General features: G+C 41.5%; 1 protein-coding gene across 3 annotated transcripts; it reads right to left on the reverse strand.

Moving 5' to 3' along the window:
* Positions 1 to 5,421: 5,421 nt before the first annotated feature.
* Positions 5,422 to 14,844, reverse strand: LOC140496721 (RING finger protein 112-like). 3 transcript variants are annotated; one of them, XM_072596839.1, is made up of 14 exons: positions 14,741 to 14,844; positions 13,660 to 13,701; positions 12,678 to 12,984; positions 12,206 to 12,412; positions 11,855 to 11,989; positions 11,498 to 11,602; positions 10,737 to 10,787; positions 10,350 to 10,406; positions 10,169 to 10,255; positions 9,352 to 9,469; positions 9,087 to 9,217; positions 8,940 to 8,996; positions 8,659 to 8,733; positions 5,422 to 7,457 (listed from the first exon to the last, which is right to left on the reverse strand). In XM_072596839.1, the coding sequence occupies exons 2-14, from the start codon at positions 13,680 to 13,682 to the stop codon at positions 6,996 to 6,998; spliced, it is 1,815 nt and encodes a 604-aa protein (XP_072452940.1). In that variant the 5' UTR covers positions 13,683 to 13,701; positions 14,741 to 14,844; the 3' UTR covers positions 5,422 to 6,995. The 3 variants fall into 3 exon arrangements, with proteins under 3 accessions (XP_072452940.1, XP_072452941.1, XP_072452942.1); XM_072596840.1 differs by lacking the exon at positions 14,741 to 14,844 and adding an exon at positions 14,570 to 14,734; XM_072596841.1 differs by lacking the exon at positions 12,678 to 12,984 and having other exon boundaries at positions 14,741 to 14,820.
* Between the last annotated feature and the right edge of the window lie 5,347 nt (positions 14,845 to 20,191).

The raw sequence follows: 20,191 nt of genomic DNA on the forward strand, positions 1-20,191 counted from the left end.
CATTAGCATTCTTCTTTCAACAAGTCTGTCCCCTAGATCTATGCATAGATCTATGGATGGGATTTAGGAGGGAAGGGCAGTACAAAGATTAGTCTCATTCGTATGTCTTCTGGGAAGTCTAATGGACTTCCATGGGTTCATTTTTCCCAGAATGAGACAATGTCTTCAGTACTTTCAGCCCTTCTGTCTTTTCTTATTACTCCCCTCACCTAGGTCTCCCCAGGACCATGCCTCCATCCTTTCCCCTTTTCTTCTGTTGGATTTCCTGGTTCACATCTTGGATTTTTCTTCTTCTGGCATCTACCTAGGTCAGAGTCAGCCATATTCTGTGATCATAACAGCAGGCATCAGGCAGACAGGAAATGGAAGACCAAGGAGGAATGAGGGTGATCAGAAGGGAGAGAGAAAGAAAAGGAGAGGGAAGATGTCTAGGGTGGGTAGGTGGGAATAGGAGAAGAGGTGGTAGTTTGTACATCCAGGAAGAGTCCCACTCCAGCTGGCCTTGAACTGCCTCAGTTAGCTTATCTTCTTTACAATGGAACTAAGAGTTCATTTTGTAACTGGTGACATTCCACTCAGGCTGAGCAAAGACAGGCTCTTTTCTGCCAATGCCCATGCTAAGCCCAGGAGGTCCTGCTCCCTCAACACTTTTTACCTGGATGCCCCTATTCATAGATCATAGAATGTCAGAGCTGTAAGGAGGCTTAGAGATTATCTGTTCCCATTTACCCCACCCTTTTAAGGATAAGGAAATTGAATCCCAGAGAGAGGGACTGACTTGCTCAGAAATATAATTGGGCATAGGGGCAATGATTAACAAACAGGAAGGAATGTTGTTTCCCCTAAAAGACATTTGTGGCTGCCAGTGAAAGGGCTTCCCAAAGGGTTCTTATCGGATGGTCTTAGAAGCCTAGGGTGCCTGGTAATGCGTGTTACCCCCTATTTCAGCCTCGGTCTTTTTTTTTTAATCTGAAACAGACATATGGAATCTAGCAGTTACCATGTTAAATTACAGATACTTTAAAGACTATGTACCATAGTGGAAAGCTGAGGTGTTGAGAGAACTGAGCTCCAGTCCAGAATCTGCCACTAGACAGCAGTGTGCCCTTGCGCAAGTCACTGTGTCCCTCTACCCACCTCCTCAACTCACCCCCAAATTCTGGTTGTCAGAATGATTTTGCATATGAACAGACCTGGTTCTTTTGTTCTTCTGCTGAAAATTCTCCAGTAATATTACAGATTAAGGAATATTCAAATTCATTTGCTTGACCTCTTGTATCCTGACTTCACTTTTACCTTTCCATCCTTATTTAACCCTATTTTTCTTCAGATATTCCATATTCCAATGACAATGGAGTATTCTCTGCCCCTTGGGCTGAAGGTACTTCTCTGCTTTGGTCTGAGTGTTTCCTTTGTTTGCATAGAGTGGGATTGCCCTCCCTCTACTCCTTGATGTATTGAATGTCTACCATCCCTCTAAGTCCAAAATGCTGCTGTCCTTGGGATCCAGGTCTATGAAGACCTTCCTTCTTGGATCAAAGGTGAATTTCTTGAGAGCAGACACTGGTCTCTAGGTGTGTTAGTGGGAGAGTTGTGTCCTTTAAGGGAAAAGCTTTATAACTACTGTGTTTGATATGGCCTCTTGAGAAAATGCAAAGAATTGAGTCTACTGGCTAATTAAGGGGCTAGGGCCAAAGTCCAGAAGAGGATCATTTGGCATTTAGACATTGTGGAAGGAGGTCCAAGAGACTGGAGTAGCACGTAAAAGAGGAGGAAAAAATTGGTTTAGATGGGAAATGACCAAGAAGGAACTTAATAATGGAAATGAAAAAGAAGGGGTGGTGTTACACAGGAAGAAGTGGGGAATCTTATTAGTCATTGTAGGGTCCCCTAAGATCAGAGGGTGTCATGTTCCACACAACCACCAGATGGTGAAGCAAGACCACGGCTGAACTCTCAGACAGCCACTAGAAAGGGGGGGGATGGTATGAAACTTCATAGAAATTTAGGACATTAGTGCTAACAGGAAATTTAAAGGTCATGTAATACAACTTTCTCATTTTATAAGGTGAGAGTACTGAGGTCATTAACTTGCCCAAGATCATACACCCAATTAGTAACAGAGACTTTGATTGTGTTCTCTGTAAAATGAATTCTTGGGGATAAAATAGGAGAGACAATGTAGTATATAATATGATGAGCGCTGGGTTTGGAGCCAGAAGACTAAGCTTTAATCATAGCCCTGTCCAGGCCTCAATTTCCTCGTATGTAAAATGGATGCATTGTGCTAAGTGATTTCGAAAGTCCCTTCCAGATCCTAGGGTCTTGTGGAATGCACAAATAAAGTAATGCAAAATAGACCATGATAAGAGCAAGGGAGAGATCTATACAAAGTGCTGTAAGACAACTTTGGCACAGCAAAGCCCTATAGCTAGGGTGATGGTGAAGGTATCAATGAAGAGGAGGTAGTTGAGCTGGACTTTCAAGGACAAGAAGGATTCGAACATGTCAGAATGTGAGACAAGATCATGTAGAGTGTATGGAGGAAAATGGTATAAAATAAGACCAGAGAGGTAGGTTGGTAGGTTGGAGCATCATTTTCAGTTTATTTCTATGCCTCCTTTTTCCCAAGTATCTATAAGTGGAGGTCAGACTGGTCTGAGAACCTGAGAGAGACATTCCTCCCATAAATGCACTAAGTTGTGTGTGTTCGTCCTTCATTGCTGAAGAAGACGATGCCATCAGAGAAATAATGACATGACTTGCACTTGACTTTGAGTGAGGGAGGGCTGTGCAGGTTACCAGCCTCACGTCTCCTCCAGAGTCATCTGAATCCAGTGACCAGATATTCATCAAGTTGTCTGGAGATGACCCAGGATGAGGCAATTGCGGATAAGTGACTTGCCCAAGGTCACACAGTTAGTGAGTGTCAAGTGTCTGAGGTGAGATTTGAACTCAGGTCCTCTTGACTCCTGCACTGGTGCTCTATCCACTTTACTCCCTAGCTGCCCAAATACACTAAGTTAGAACTTGTTTGAAAGCAGAGCATTTACTGAGATAGACATAAAGCTGAGCATTGTGGTCCATCTGTTTTGAATATTAATTATAATTATAGGGTATTTAGGTGACCCAAATTCAAATCCAAGAAAAAAATAAAAAGAATGAAAATAGTATGCTCCCATCTCCAATCAGACTCCATCAGTTTTTTCTCTGGATATGGATAGCATTTTCTATCATGAATTTTTTGAAATTATTGTGGATCATTGTATTGCTGAGAAGAGCTAACTATTCACAGTTGACCACTGTATAATGTTGCTGTTACTGTGTACGATGTAATGCTGGTTCTGCTCATTTCACTTTGACTCAGTTTGTGTAAGTCTTTCCAAGTTTTTCTGAAATCCACTTGCTCATCATTCCTTATAGCACAATAGTATTCCATTATGTTCATATACCAAAACTTGTTCAGTCATTCCCCAATTGATGGACATCCCCTCAATTTCAAATTTGCCACTACAAAAAGAGCTGCTATAAATATTTTTGTAGATGTAGGACCTTTTCCCTGTTTTATGACCTCTTTGGAATAGACCTGGTAGCAGAATTGCCAGATCAAAAGGTATGTATGCACAGTTTGATTGCCCTTTAGGAACAGTGCCAAATTACATTCCAGAATTGTTGGATCAGTTCACAACCCCACCAACAGTTTTGCAATTGTTTTGCAGGGAACTGTGCAAATATTTTTGCTAAACAAGCATATTTTCTGAGCATCCTGTCAAATCTGATCATTTGCTAAAAAGAATTTGACACTGCTTTAGTGACCCAAGAGTAGCAAAGAAATGACTTTGCCCAGGACAATAGTTTCAACAGCCAGCAGAGAAACAGTTTTGCTTAGTAGATGTTGTGTTAATGCACTGCTCCCTAAAGGGATACAGGTTGTCAAGGAGTACTGCCCAAAGTCATGAGTTGCCCCAGACACATGAGTTCACCTATATACATATGTGAAAATTCTCCCCTATGGACATTCTGTGCATTGGTGGGAGGATGTGATCCAGGTTTGTGGGTAGACTATTATGTTGGAATTATCCTCACTGTTGGGTTTTATTAAGTAAATGTTATGATTATTGTTACTGTAATTTTCTCGTTTAGTAAGCATCTCCTATTTAAGAGCCAATGGTGTTATTAAGATTTATTTTATGCAAATGGAAAGAAGACTAGTGAGGGCTAAGCAACTATCATGATGAGTAGTAAGAAGCTCTCCACAAACCTTAGTCCCCTGCCGCTGAAAATGAGTGTAGCAGTGCAGTGGAGGCCATGGCTAACTTTAATTTGATTTAATTCCATTAAAACAATAGAGATTCCTAACTCTGGGAAAACAAAACAAAACAAAACTCAGTTAATTGTCGGTGGAGCTGTGAGCTCATCCAGCCATTCTGGAGAGCTGTTGGAACTATGCCCAAAGGGCTACAAAAATGTACATACCCTTTGATCCAGCAATATCGGTACTTGGACTGTATCCCCAAGAGATCATAAAAATGGGAAAGGGTCCCATATGTACAAAAATATTTATAGCAGCACTCTTTGTAGTTGCCAAGAACTGGAAATCAAGGGGATGCCCATCAATTGGGGAACAGCTGAATAAATTATGGTATATGAATGTAATGGAGTACTATTGTGCCATAAGAAATGATGATCAAGAAGACTTCAGGGAGGCCTGGAAGGATTTACATGATCTGATGATGAGCAAAAGGAGCAGAATCAGGAAAACTTGGTGCACAGCAATGACCACAACGTGTGAGAGTTTTTTCTGGTAGACTTGGAACTTCATAATAACGCAAGAACTTAAAAAAAAACATCCCAATGGTTTTCTAAGGCAAAATGCCTTCCACACTCAGAGAAAGAACTATGGAACTCAATCGCAGAATGTAGCAGATCATGTTTGTGTGTGTGTGTATGTGTGTGTATTATGTTTTGATATGTTATATGATTTCTTCCATTTATTTTAGTTCTTCTGCATAGCATGACTGTAATGAAAATGTATTCAATAGGAAAGTGTATGTAGAACCTATACAGAATTGTATGCCATCTTGGGGAGGGAGGGGGGTAGTAAGGGGTAGGTGTGGGGGGGTTAAAATCTTAATTTTTTGGTAGTGATTGTAGAACATTAAAAAAAATAAATTAAATTAAATTAAAAAAAAATAAATAATAAACAAAACAAAACTCAAGTCTGCCAGTATGAAAGTATATTGGGATGAGTGAGCAACCACAGAGAGTGTGGGTGCCATTACAGCGAGAACCTAAAGAAATAGCACTAATTCACTGGCCTTATTTAGACTATAGCCTATTTCAAAAAATGCAAGCCTTTCTTGGTTTTCTGCTTGTCACCCTGGCACTTAGCACAGTATTTTGCATACAGTAAGTATTCAATAAAGTTTCTAAATTCATTTATTCATATCATGGACATCCAACTTAACGTCAAACATAAAATCACAGATCTAGAGCTGGAAGAAATCTTAGAAGGCCATTTAATCCAATCTCTTAATTTTATTTATAAGAAAATTTGGGCTCAGGGAGAAATAGTCAAATGGTCAAAGTCACACAGATAAGTAACAGAGGTGGTATTTGAACTCGGAGCTTTTGAATCCAAAGTCATTTACCCCTACTGTACCACATTGCTTCCATTTATATTATATTTAGCACAAAAAATTACCTATCAATTCCTTTTAGATCAAAAGCCCAGCCTGTTATCCCTGCTCCCTATTACTGTCCAATAGCTGTTGCCCCTAGCTGAATTCACCCTCTCCTGAAAAATCCACCCACTAGGGTTGTAACAGCAAGCATCCTGACATCCAGAACGGGCTGCGAGCACAGGTTCTTAGATGTGCTTTTCTAAAAGGGAAGCAGTTTTTGAGGGGTCAACAACCTTCTTTAATTACATTCCCCAGCAGAGAAAATATAAGCAGAGAACTAAAGACTGACAGGGCCTCTAACTGTCTGATCATAAGCGATACATAGAGATATAATATACAGATCAGCACAGAGATCCATCCATCTGACCATTACATACCTACAGTTACAAGAGAGAGAAGCACCAACATTTGGGTTTTCAAAGCAGGGGGGATGTGTGGCGTGCATGGTGGGGGGAGGGGGGGTAGGGAGGGGGACTTCTTAAAGGCAAACCAGTGTCTCTTCTGGCACATTTTGCCTCCCTATATTCTCCTTTAGTGCCAGAGAGAAGGCACTGGGAGGGTTCTCTGGCAGTAACACTCCTCACTTCTACCTAGGCATTGTTCTCCCTGTAATTTGGTCCATCATCTTTGTCTTTTCTCTCTCTTCAATGGCCATTGTGCTTTCATCCATTGTGGATTTCATTCATACTACAGTGAGCTAAACGCTCACTGCTCTCTCAGTAATGAAATTTAGCCTGGGGTTTTATCTGGTCTAGGTTAGCTATGATCACTAAATTTCCCTGGGGTGCAAAATAGTATCCTGTTTGCTTTAGACTGGGATTTGGGGGCTCTATCTTGTCCTTTCAGGAATCATTTAGATCAGACCAAGTGCTGGCTAGATGCCAGGTGGACAATCCATACATTCCTAGTCAGGGCCAAGACCTATCTGGCCTAAGGGAGTGGGGCTGATACAGGACACTGTTCTGTGGCCAGTCTCTGAGGACAGGTGAAATCGTTGCCTCCTGAGTTGGGAATGAAGAGTGTAGTTGTGGAGTCTAGGGGAGACCTAATTTAGAAAGGACATAAAATCAGTAACCTACTACACAGGCCCATGAAATAGGTCCTAAAGCCACCATATCCTATGGGGCCTCAGCTCTTTTTCCTCCAACTAGGTCAGTGAATCTAAGTCCATCTCTTACTTGCTAGGTCAAATATCCTAGACACCACCCCAGTCCCCTAGCCTCATTAAACAAGTCAGATCTGGTAGTCCAAAGGGTTAAAACTTCATTGCTCTTTCTCCCTCCCTCTTTCCTTCTACTTGATTTCTAGGGTTCATTCATCATCCTTGAGAAGGGGTTCTTTCTCTTCCTGTTTAGGAACATTTTTCCTACCTTTGGCATTACCCACAGCAGCCCCAATGCCAGCCCCAACAGCACCCCCAGCCACTGTGGCACCCAAAGTGGCCCCTGTGACTGCAGCTATGGCCTCCCCAGCCAAAACAGTGGCCATCAAACCCACTCCCACTGCACTACCAGCCACTGCCAGGATTCCAGCCCCAACACTTCCACCCAGGACAGCAGCATATTTGCAGAAACGTATTTTATAGGAATCCTGGAAGTCCTTAATTATCTTCTGCATCTCTTCCTCAAAAGTTTTCATGGCCTGATTCTTCCCTGGGCTCTTCAAAGTCTCTTTCAGTTTATTTAAGATTTCATCTTTCTTCATTGAGAGAAATTTCTGCATCTTTGAAGGAAGAATCTTCAGAGTAGCTTTCATGGACTTTGTGGAAGAATCCTGACAGTGTGGAAAAGGAAGCTATGACTGCTGGCTGAGCACCTAGGTACTCTCTCCCTGAGCCTAAGCCTTTGCTATTCAGGTCGCTTTGATTCAGGTATCCTTCACCCTAGTACCTGCTGCCAGTCCAGATGAACTCAAGCATGTTTTTTTTACGTTTTATTGTTTCTTATGTATGTATGTGTATGTATATATACATCTGTATCTACCTATCATTCCTTTTTACAAATATGCCCCTCCCCTGGCACCCAACACACAATGTCATCTGACAGTATTTGTAATATTCTACCCCTGTACTCCCCAATGTCTTCAGTGAAAGGTGGAAGCCAAGTTTGGTCATTACAACTGTGGACAAGAATTCATCCTGGGTGGATGGAAACCACTGACTTTATGTCCTTAGCCTGCCTTTGCTTCAAATTCATTTGAAGCTAAGCCAGAGAGGATGTGGTCAATTGTCTGAACCTGAAGCTAGAGAACCATCTAATGATTAATCTACATATTAATTATAATTAACAGAAAGCTTTGGTTCCCAGTCCATGAGGTCGAAAAATAAAGGCTTAGTTTTTAAAATTTTAGCTTTAACAGTCTTCTTGGCTTTTGTCACCCGTTTGTGGTGGCTAGTCTACAATCATGATTAAAGAGCTACTGGTCAGGCTTTAGGAGGCAGAAGATTGGACCACTACACCCTAGTAGACTTAACTTGAAGTAGCTGAGCTGGCTCTGAAGAAATGAGGTTACCAGTGGAGACTAGAACCTAGTGAAGGAGTGCCCATAGGAAAGAACCCTGTCTCAGTGAACCCAGTGGAACTCGTCAGTGGACATCAGTGATCACTTTGGAATAAGTATGGAAAGGCGATTAACTGCCTCTGATGCTTTAGGACCTCTGATATCCCCTGGTGAGTTCATGTATAATAATAATAGCTGTGAGCATATGGTGGAATATATATTTGTAGAATAAAATACTCTACATGCATGTTCAGAACATTCAGTTCTACTACAAATCTTATAACTCTGCTATTTATTAAGCACCTTTGCTTTGAACTAATTCTATCCTCTGGATGACTAGAGAAAAAGTAGGAAAATCAGTGGGAATTTATGAGTTGTTGTGAGTGGATGTGAACCCACAGAGTATCTTGAACCTAGGGTAGTTCTTCTGGGTATCTCATCCATGAGAAGGAAAATGAAAAGTCTGAGGGCTCACCTTTTCCTTCACAAAGTCTCGCAACTCTTTTCTAGCATCGTCAATCAACCTCAGGTCGTGGAGTTCAGTAGCCATCTGTTCCAGGAGAAAAAGACCCCTTATCATGTTGTCCTTCACCCTCTTCATTTGGGAATTCTGTCCTAAGCCACCCACCTATCTTCTCTTCATACTTAATCCTAATCTAACCACAAGTTCCCTTGAAGATAGATGTTTTGATTCTCTGGACCTAGTTCTCTACCCAGGACCAAGTTCTTTCCCCGAACTATTAGCCAGGACTATACCGAATCAAATGAGAATGAAAATCCAAATTCTTTCTTCTTTAACACGTCAAAGAGTTTCTGCAGATAAATTTAAAGGCATAATTAGAGGTCATAGGATAATAGACAGTTAGGTATAAGATTCATGGAAGTTAGGGAAGTTTCCTATACCGTGATCTTCTCAGCTAATTCCTTCCCCGTGAGAATATGTCCATCTGAGTAGCTTTTCACACGCTGGGTGGCTGAATTGCAAACATCAGTGATGTAGTCATGTAGATATTGACAGAAATCTTCATCCATGTCTGAGAAAGAGAAAATCCATGATCCTGGGAGATCTGAGTAGTGGGGGATAGGGTGGCTGTAGTATAGAAGGGAAATGGGATGGTAGGAAAGTTGAGAAGGGAATGTAGGGATTTATGGACAGAGGGACTGTCACCTTCTGGATTTCCATCGCTGCTCATTGTCACTTTTTTCCCAGGAAAAGGCAAGAGGTAGCAACAGGTCTGCTTATTCTTGACAGTCTTCTGAATCCTGGGATATCTATCAGACATTTTCTGAGGGGAGAGCAAGACCTCAGGATGGACTACTTCTGGTGGTAGTTTCTTTCTCCCACCCAATGTTTCCGTGGCCCTCTCCCACTTTGAACGTCCACACTCCAGGACTACCTTTCTTTCCTCCCTGAGCCCAGGCCTCATGTCCTTCTTTCCTGCCACCCACCAAACAGTTGCAAATCGATATTCTTAAAGCACAAGTTCTATAAGTCAGTCCTCTGCTCAAGAAGTTTAAAGGGCTTTTTATTGCCTCTGGAATTAAATATGAACTTGTTTGGTTTCTACAGCCCCTCATCACACTCTCCAGCCTACCTTGCCAAGTTCATTACACTGCTCTCTTCATGCACTCTACGACCTAGCCAAACTGACCTACTGCTTCCTCCTCCCTGAATCGGCCATGTCTTTCCCTTTTTACCCCCAACTCAAAGCTCACCTCAAATGACTCCTGCTAAATGAAGCCTTTTCTAATTCTCCCCAATTGCTAGTGTCTTCCTCACAAATGATTTTATATGTGCTTATACTCATACACATTGTCACCTCCACCACCAAAAAAGTGTAAGTTCTTTGAGGGCAGACTGTCTTGCTTTAGACTCAGCATTCCCAGGGCCTAACACAATCTCTGCTCAGGAGTACGTATTGAATTAATGTTTATTGAATGAATGAATGAATGAATGAATGAATCAAATCATTGTTCCCACTTGCCTGAATCACATCCATCATGTATTTTTGGCCTGCTTGCTTTCCAAAGATAGCTGGAGAAGACCAGTCACGAACTAAGAGATCCAGATGCTGTACAAGAAGGAAAGGGTAAAAAACCTCAACAACTGGATTCTGGAAGGGGTCAGAGGCTCAGGGCAAATGTATTGGGCAAATAGTGCCTCACCTGTATTGGTTCCATCTTAAAATATTCTCCTATCTCTTCAGCAATGTGCAGGAACATCTGATAAGAAGATATAAGTAAGACTCTTGTCACAGGACCAAGATATGTTTAATACATTCTCTCTCTCTCTCTCTCTCTCTCTCTCTCTCTCTCTCTGTCACACACACACACACACACACACACACACACACACACACACACACACACACACACACTCTGCAGGTTCCTTAGACTCCCCTAGAGAAACCAGAGATCTTTTTCTTCCATAGCTACTGGTTCTCATGGCCACACTCTGAAATCAAACATTTTCCATCTCAAACTTATTTCTTTTTCTCATACCACTTCTCTTCCCCCCAATTCCCAGGTCCCCCAATTCAAGTATCTGCTCACCTCCAGAAGCTCCAGATCCGTTTCCTTCAGTATCCGAGAGACATTGAGAATCTAGGGAACAAGAAAGACAGGGAACTGGGAAGGGGAACAGGGTAGGAGAGCCTAGGAAACTTGATCATTGAGCATCTCAGAAAGTGTGAACCTTCCTTTTGAGTAGAGGCACAGTCTCAGAATAGGATTAGTACATTTCATGAGAGGAAGAGGACATAATTTGCAAAGTAGTTTCAAGAACCTTATGGCTTGTCTCTCTAGGCTTCTGTGCAGAAATCAAACCTAGTACAATCAGGAGTTGGGGTGAAGGTGGAGCAAATTTTCTATAACCTACTTTTAAAATATTGCCTCAGGGACTACTTAGGGCTACAATAGTAGCTGATCCAGATTCATTTTCATTGGTCTAGAAATCTCATTCTTTTTGGGGGGGAGGGGTAGATTTACACAGCACATATTCCATCAATACAGTGGTTCAGAAATACAAATCACATCCACTTTAAATCCTATGACCTTATAGATTTTTTTCAACAACTACTCATCATTCCTTCCCAAGTACAATAATATCAATAGCAGTCCTATGCTATTGAGGCACTGCATTGAGATGCCCTTTTGTAGAAGGTGCAAAGGATTTTCACCATTCCTCTTTGGTTCAACTCCTGAGTGAAAATTAAAATCTGGCCTTAGAAATCCTACAGTAAGCTGGAAGGGAAGCTGTCTCAGAGAAAGAACCCACAGACTGAAGAACAAAACACCTGGGCCTCGGCTATCACCTGATGAGAGCTGAGTAGCAAGCTGAAGGCCACAAGCTTGGCATTCACTTCCTTGTCCTGTCCTATACATAAGGTCCCTTCTGTGTCCATAAGAAACACAGCCACCTGGAGGAGAGAGGAAAAAGCCAGAGCATGAGGTCAGAGCTTCCCCTTGGTCCTCTCATCGTTCTGCCCCCTCTTTCCTCAGAACTTCCTCAATTCTTCTAACCTAATCTTTCACCTACCTTCTCTCTTTTATTTTCCTTATCCCCTATATGAACCCTTCTTTCTCTTTTCCATTGTCCACCCCTTTCCTCCCTGCCTTTTGCCTCCCACTTTCTAGTCTCCCTAGCTATCTACCCTGCTCTGGACTCTTACCTTCTTCCCATCCTTCTCCAGAATAAATGGCTGACTCCATAGCCACAGTCCCTTGGTGATGCTTGTGGCTCCTGGTTCACACTTGAACCCTGAAAGACATCTTCCTCCTCTCATCCACTGGGAATCCTTGGACCCCTAAAGGAGGTAGAATTAATTATTTCTCCCCAGGATCCAGATATCATCTATACAAAATCTTTCCTTTAGAATTTATTTACTCCCTTCTCAAAATCCAAGTCTGAGCCTCCAGCTTTGAGATCCCATCAGAAGCTTTTGGCCCCAACTCATTTCTTTTCTCCCAGGGTTCCTGTCCTTCCCTCCCCTCCACCATAGAATCCCAGCCCCAGGCCTTACCAGACCCTGCATTCCACGGATTAGATAGTTGAGAAGGAAAGACTTCCCTGTTCTCTGCTCCCCCTGGACAGAGATGAGACAGACTGGATTGTTCTGAGCTTGAGGGTGATTCAGACACTCAGTTAGAACCTCTGGAAAGAGGGTCAAATTCCTTCTGGAGTCAGTTTGAACCAGTTGCTTTGCCATTGCCTTGCAAACATCGTGGGGCTTTTGAGGAGAAGAAGGAAAGATACTGTAAACTTCCCAATCTTGGATCTGACTTTGGAGTACCCGCCTCTATGAAGTATAAAGAAGGAATTCCCCATCTTTCTGTGTAATCTTTCTAGATTTAACCCAAAGTTCCCAATCTCCTCCTGAATCAGGCAAAACACAATGTACTAAATGCTTCCTATATACTAGGCACGAGGCTAGTTAGACCCAGAAAACCATTTTTTCCTACTCTCCATGAGACTGTGAAGCCTCAGTCCCTGACCTGGTTTGAGTTTGTGTTCTGCCGAAGAGAATTCATATTCTCCAGCAGACTTTGGAGCCGGGTGTCTGGAACTAGCTGCCTCCTATCACACCTCCTCCGGCACTCAGGGCAGCAAGGGGGTTGGGAACTTGGAACACCTGAGTCCCAATGGCAGGTGATGCATTGAGCACAGAAATTATGGCCACACTCAAGGGAGACAGGACTCTGAAGCAACTCCAAGCAGATGGAGCAGGTAAGGTCAGACTTCAGCAAATCCAATTTGCGAATTGAAGCACTCGATGAGGAGCTTCTTGGAAAGGAGCTGGATCTAAAGATGCAGAACAAGGTGTTGGAGAGAAAGATGTCTAGATCTGAGAAGGGCAGCAAGGAGTTAATGGGAGGAATTGGGATCTGGTGGCCAGGATGCTTTATTTAAGAGAGGAGAAGGGTGCAGTAGTGGGGACCAAATGTAAGTAGGCTATTTTGATATATAATTTCTTTTTAAAAATATCTCTTTGTGCAGCAGTTTATCTGTGGATCACTGTGGGAAGGAGAGATTGCTAAAGAAGTGGGGAGGGGGATTTTTATTCCTTTTGATCCCAGACTGATTTATTTATTATCAAATCTTAGAATTTGAAGGAATATCATAGATTTTCCAGTTTAACTTGTCACCCAGAGCAGGAATGTCTTCCAGCATCACTGTATGAATACTTCCAGTGGTGAGGAATTTTCTACAGATTGAAGTAGAGCCAGCAGAGGGGAAGCTGTGGCCCTCTAGGTCCTCAAGTGTGGCCCTTTGACTGAATCCAGACCTAGTTTGGTTTGCCACCCCTGAAGTAGAATATTCTCTTGGTGGATAGCACTAATTTTTTTGAAAGTTTCCAAATATTAGAAGCTAGCTATCATGTCCCCTCTAAGTCTAGACTTCTCTAGAAGACTTAGACTTCTCTAAATCTTTCTAACCTGAACTCATGCTTGGATATTAACCATCACTTCTACTTACAAACGGTCATTTCTGTTTTCCATCAAGAAGGATTTTTATGTCCTTGAGAAGATGAAATAAAAAAGCGACAGAGAGAAAATAGTTAGTGCTGGACCTTTGCACCCCACACTCCTCTTATCTCTGTTCCCTTCTTATCTGCTTGTCCTCCCCTCAGCCTCAGTTCTTCCCCCTTTCTTCTATCTTCCTTTTATTGCTATTTCATTTAACTTTTTTCTCTTCAACTCTATTTACCCTCCACTTTCTACCAGGCAGCTAGTAGATACATACAGTGGATAGAGTGCTGGGTCTGGAATCAGGAAGATTTGAGTTCAAATCCAGCTTCAGATACTTACTGGGTGTTACTTTGGGCAAATCATTTAACTTCTGCCTGCTTCAGTTACCTCAGTGTAAAATGAAGAGAATAATGTATCTACCTCCCAAGATTGTTGTGAATCCAGTTATGAAGTACTTAGATCAGCGTCTGGATGTAGCTGGCCCTTAAGAAATGTTTGCTTACTCCTTCCCCCTTCACTGTTCTCCTTAGACTTATCCCATTGTCCTCTCCTCAGCCCTAGGTCCCATTCTTTCCCACTCTGGTCTGCTCAACTCTTTTGCTCTCCTCCCTCACTATCTTCCTTAGTCCTATTTCTTTCCAACTCCCAGTGTTCCCCCTGCTCAGCCCTTGGCCCCTATGCTTCCTACTGTCTTCACCTTAGCACTAGTTTCCTTCTATACTATTGTTCTCCCCCCCTACCCATTCCCTTCCCATCCCACAATCATCCCCTCCTTCCCACTCCCTTCCCATCCCACTGTCCTCCCTTCAGCCCCATTCTCCTCCCATCCTTCAATTCTCCCCTCATCCCCCTTCTCCCCCTTTTCTATTGTCCCCACTCTATTCTCACTATCCTCCCTCCAGACCCATTCCTCTTACTTTAAGTACAAGGTCTTGTTTGTCAGGTCAACAAATGTGAAATAAATGGGGTAAACAAGTTCTGTTCCTGGGAGCTTCTGGGGGAGGAGACTGAGGGTGGGGATAAAGCCAGGAAAGAGTCAGGGATGCCGGGAGAAAGGAAAAGACCAGACACTAAGGGAATATACTTACCTTCTTCGGGGGTATACCTGCTGTGGGAAAGGGAAGGAAGGAGGCTCTCACTTCAGTCTTCAATCAGCTTTGGTTCTAGGAGGAAAATGAAAGTATTGTGGGCTGCATTGGAGGAGGAGTCTTTAACCAGAAAATAGAAAGAAGGAAGTTATAGGCTCAAAATCCAGGAAAGAGGCAGGGAGACCAGGCAGAAACTGAATTCTGCCATGCAGGAAACGATCCTTGAACAAGAAAAGAAAAAATGGAAAGGGAAGCATGGTTAAGCAGGTGAAAACACAGCAAGTTACTTCACTTATCCATTCAATGGACAGGCCTTTTCAGGAAGAAATTAATTTAATTTTCCATAAGAAAATAATTGCAAACATTTGCAAAGCATTTAACATGTTATCTCATTTGATTCTCACACACATATGTAATCCTTGTAATAATATTGTTCCCACTCTACAGATGAGGATACTAAGAATCAGAGAGAAGAAAAGCCTTGACCATAGTTAAACAGTTAATATGAAGGTAGGTTCCCAACCCAGCTTTCTCCTGACTCCATGTCCAAATGCCTTTGTGCTTTCATACCTGTGATGTTCAAGGCTCTTTGTTCGGAGCTATGGGGAAAGAGAAATAAATAAAACCTCAAAAGGGCTCACAATTAGCTGGGAAAGTAAAAACAAATATTTATAATTTCCTCTCTAAGTTATTTCCATCATGGTTTGTGGTTTGGTTCCCTAGAGGATGATACCCCAGGTTCAAAGAACTTTGTGGGGCTACACCCTAAAAGAATAACCTATGTGTCCCCATGAATGTGTTTACCCAAAATAATCTGCCAGAGAACACAATAAGCTTAAAACAAAGGTATTTATTAAATGACATAACATGAACAGTTGTAACAAAATATTCCCTCCAGAAACCTGGGGCACTATCTCCCCCAAATGCACACATCATCAATAGCAAAGGCTGGGCACAAACATAGAGTTCAGCAGCAGAGGCACAAATAAAGAGAACAAACATGGTCAAGGCAATTTGTAGCTCCAGAACTTCAGAGCCCCTGTGTCTTTTCTCTCTCACATTTCCCCACATCCCATCCTCTCCTCACCCGATGCAGCCCTTGTATCCAATGGGCAGATCTCTCCACTGAGTTCCTTGGGCCTGCTCTTTGTAACAACTCAACTCCAAATCATAGATAGAGTCTCTGGTCCTATTATCTGTGGGGCCAGGTGTGTGCTCCTGGATGAGAAGCTCTACTAAAAGATCTGCATTACCCAGGTGCTCAAGGGAGAGAACCCCTCCCCTTTCCACTCTGGAAGAGACTCAGAGAAATAAGCAAGAGGGCTCTCTTTTTGTTGCATGCCTGTGCTTTAATTTTTTAAAAGCAGACATTTAATAAATTGTTGTTATCTTTGTCCTTCATTTTTGGAGAGGACCAAACCATCAGGGAGATGATGACATGACTTGCAGTTGACTTTGATTTGAGTAAGAATGGGCTATTCGAGGTCACCAGTCTCACTTTCTCTTCCAAAACCATCTGGGACCAGTGACCAGATATTCATTAGGATGACTTGAGATGGCCCAGGATGCAGTGGGGGACCCTGTCCTTTTCAGGTTCTTCCTTTGAGTAAGGGGATGAAGGTATATTGGAGAAATACTTCTTCCTTCTGTTAATGATTATCATTTCTTCCTAATACTGGGGATAGCAGGACCAAATGCAAGTTGTGGAAGACAAATATTTGCATACTTCTTCCTTGTTAATGGTTCTATTTCAAGCACTACACAGGCTAGAAAAACCACATTCTTCACTTTTAGAAAGTTAGTATTTTAACATGGAAACCTATGCAGGGTGTCCCAAAAGCCTGAGGGAAATTTGAAGCTGTCTTAAAACTGCTTTAAAAAAAGATACAGAAATGATGAAGAACAGGTCAAGGCCCAAGTGAAGTCTCCCAACATTCACCTCCAAACAGCTTTAAAATAATTCCTCCAATCAAACTGTGGAGTGGCAGAGCCAACAACAGATTGGGGAGACGTTTTTCTAGCCTAAGACAACTTAGAAGGTCCACAGGAGAGATCTGCAACACCAGTGGGCACAGGCCTAGAGCACAGCAGCAAAATGAGTGGTGAGCCTTGGAGACAGCCAAGACAGCAGTAACAGTGGGTTCTATAGCTCTCAACCAAGAGATGGTAAGAGATGGGTCTGAATAGCTGGTAAGAAAGAAACTCTAGAGGACCCTATGCTTGCACTGGGTGTAGCTGTGCTGATTGGCCACTCTATTGCACATAAGCAGTTCTAGATTATAGTTGTAAGCCCAAGAAGAGCAGTAGTGTGAGTAGTGCAAAGAATCAGTGCCCTTTCTGTGCAAAGATCAGAGCAAAGACCAGAAGAGCAGTTACCATGCCTTTCTCAGAATAATACCATCTTGGAAGCAACTTGCAGAACCCCCCCAGAACTAGCAACACAAAAAAAGCCTGAAGCTTGGCACAGTGCCTCCTCATCCCCAAGTGAACAGAACCCAACTTTAACATAAAGTTCAAAGTCAAGAAATAGACTGGGAAAATGAACAAATAACAAAAAAAATGATTTGACCATAAAAAACTACTGTGGTGGTAGAGAAGAGTAAGACTTTAACTTAGGAGAAGACAACAATGTGAGAACAGCTATAAGCAAAGCCTCAAAGAAAAATGCTCGTTGGACCCCAGGCCAGCAAGAATTCTTGGAAGACTTAAGGAAAGAGATAAGAGTGATAAAGGAAAAATTGGGGAAAAAATAGTGCAAGAAAATTGGAGCGGGGGAGGGTGGAAGAATTAACAATTTGGTAGAAGCTCAAAAAAATACTGATAAAAATATCACATTAAAAAGTAGAATTGGCCCAATGGCTAAAGAGACATGAAAGTTCACTAAGAGGACAATTCCTTAAAAATTAGAATTGAGTGAGTGAAAGCTAATGACTCTATTAGACTTCAAGAAACAAAAAACAAAGCCAAAGAATGAAAAAACAGAAGAAAATGTGAATTATCTCAGAAAAAATAACTTGCCTCGGCAATGGATCAAGGAGTGATAATTTAAGAATTATTGGACTACTGAAAGCCATGATTAAAAAAAAGAGCCTAGATATCAAACTTCAAGAAATTATGAAAGAAAACTGCCCCCAATATCTTAGGCCCAAAAGGAAAAGTAGAAAATGAAAGAATCCACTGATCACCTTCTGAGAGAAATCCCAAAATTATAATTCCCAGGAGTGTTATAGTCAAATTCCAAAATTGCCATATTAAGGAGTAAATATTGCAAACAGCTAGAAAGAAGCAATCCAAATGTCACAGAGCCACAGTCAGGATCACAATAAGATTTAGCAGCTTCCACAGTAAAGGAATGGAAGAGTTGGAATATGATATCCCAGAATCCAAAGGAACTGGAATTACAATTAAGAATCACCTGCCTGCACAAGCAGGGTGGGGGGGAGGATAGAGGGGAGGGCATGGGGAGGAGAGTGCAATCCGAGGTCAACACTCATGGGGAAGGAAAGGATCATAACAGAATAGAAGTAATGGGGGACAGGATAGGATGGAGGGAAATATAGTTAGTCCTATACAACACAACTATTATGGAAATCATTTGCAAAACTACACAGATTCGGCCTATATTGAATTGCTTGCCTTCCAAAGGGAAGGGGTGGAGAGGGAGGGTGCTAAAGAAGTTGGAACTCAAAGTGTTAGGATCAACTGTAATGTTCTTACCACTAGGAAATAAGAAATACAGGTTAAGGGGTAAAGAAAGCTATCTGGCCCTACAGGACAAAAGAGAAGACGGAGACAAGGGCAGAGAGGGAGGATAGAAGAGAGAGCAGTTTGGTCACAGGGGCAATTAGAATGCTTGGGTTTGGGGTGGGGAGGGGACAAAAGGGGAGAAAATTTGTAACCCAAAATTTTGTGAAAATAAATGTTAAAAAAAAAAAAAAAGAATCACCTGCCTGTAAAATTGAGTATAATCCTTTGAGGGAAGAAGGGATATTGAATTAAACAGAGAACTTTCAAGCACTCCTGATGAAAAGACCAGAGGTGAATAGAAAATCTGACACTCAAACAAAAGACAAGAGAAGCATAAAAAGGTAAATGTGAGTCATCGTAAGAGACTCAGTGGAGTAAAATTGCTTATATTCTATATGGGAAGATGGTACATGTAACTCCTAAGAACTTTGTCATTATGAGGGCAGTTGGAAGGAATCTACGTAGACAGAGGGCATGGGTGTAAGTCGATTATGCAGGGATGATCTCCCAAAAAAGAACATAAGAGTGAGAAAGAATGATGCACTGGAAGAAGGGGTGAGGGAAAAGTACAATGGGGCAAATATTTTCATATAAAAAAGGAAGAAATTTCTCACATAAAAGAGGAAAGATGTTTTATTATTACAAACAATTTATGTAAAATTAGACTTAATTGTCCTTTAATCACAGTTATACTAGTTGCACTATTTCTTTCTTTGTTTTATCAACTCTGAATTTTGGTTAAGGTATTCTTTAAGGAGAATACCTGAGGATTCCTTTGATTTTCCTTTTGACCTCTGGTTTGAATTTATTTATGCAATTTTCTTTTGTGATTTCTTATAATATTATGTAATGTAATGTATGATCACGGTTTTCAACTAGCCTGGTAATTCTTTTCTCTAGGTCAGTTGCTTTGGATAGCAAGTATCTTACAGTTGTTTGTGTCTTTTTCCCACTTGTTTGACTTAGCCATTGAATTATGTTCGTTCCATTCTTTTAATTTATCATGTCATGTCTTCTGCTTTCTGTTTTCCTTTTGATTATTTTTCTTCCTGGTTTCTCATTTCAATTTAATTTTTAAAATTTTCCACTTAATCTCTTCCAGTCAATCCTGTGTGCCTTGTGGCCAAGATGTTTTTCTTCTGAGTTCTTTGCGTAATTGTTGTGAAATTACTTTCTTCTTCTTTCTTCTCTTGGACTTCTATCTCCTCATATTATGTCTTTTGTCAACTTATATTTTGAGTCTAAGTTCTCATACTGTGATTATGTGTTCATATCAGGCCCCTCGGATGCCCTTAGATGGACATCATGTGATTGGGCCTTTTTAAGCCTTTAGATGACCAGGAAGCCCACAGAAAATCTGAGGGAAACACATTTGCATAGGGGCTCAAGTTAATAGCATTACAAAAAGATATTCCCAATTCTTAGGGTACCCCCTAGCACTCTGAGATTGTGATATGGCCAATCTTGCTTTGGAACGATTAGTCTGAATTAAGAGTTAGTTTGAATTAATTCTTTTGAATGTTTGATAGCATTAACTTATAAGTCCATTTGGTACTGGATTTTCTTCCCCTGATTTGGAAATTCAGTTATGACTTATTCAAGTTTTTCTCCCTGATATTGGAAATCCTCTCTTCTTTTTTAATATAGGCATCTTGCATTTTTGTAAATACATGTCATTTGATGTCAAAATTATTGGCAAATAAT

Source organism: Notamacropus eugenii, chromosome 3 (assembly GCF_028372415.1).
Source record: "Notamacropus eugenii isolate mMacEug1 chromosome 3, mMacEug1.pri_v2, whole genome shotgun sequence".
In the NCBI taxonomy this organism is placed as follows: domain Eukaryota; kingdom Metazoa; phylum Chordata; class Mammalia; order Diprotodontia; family Macropodidae; genus Notamacropus; species Notamacropus eugenii.

Bases quoted from the DNA above. Each gene is read 5' to 3' on its own strand.
- LOC140496721 (XM_072596839.1), bottom strand. From the start codon at position 13,682: ATGGAAAACAGAAATGACCGTTT. The intron at 10,256-10,349 runs GTGAGGCACTAT...CTTCTTGTACAG, and splicing joins TTAAGATGGAACCAATACAG to CATCTGGATCTCTTAGTTCG. The intron at 8,997-9,086 runs GTATAGGAAACT...ATTTATCTGCAG, and splicing joins AATTAGCTGAGAAGATCACG to AAACTCTTTGACGTGTTAAA.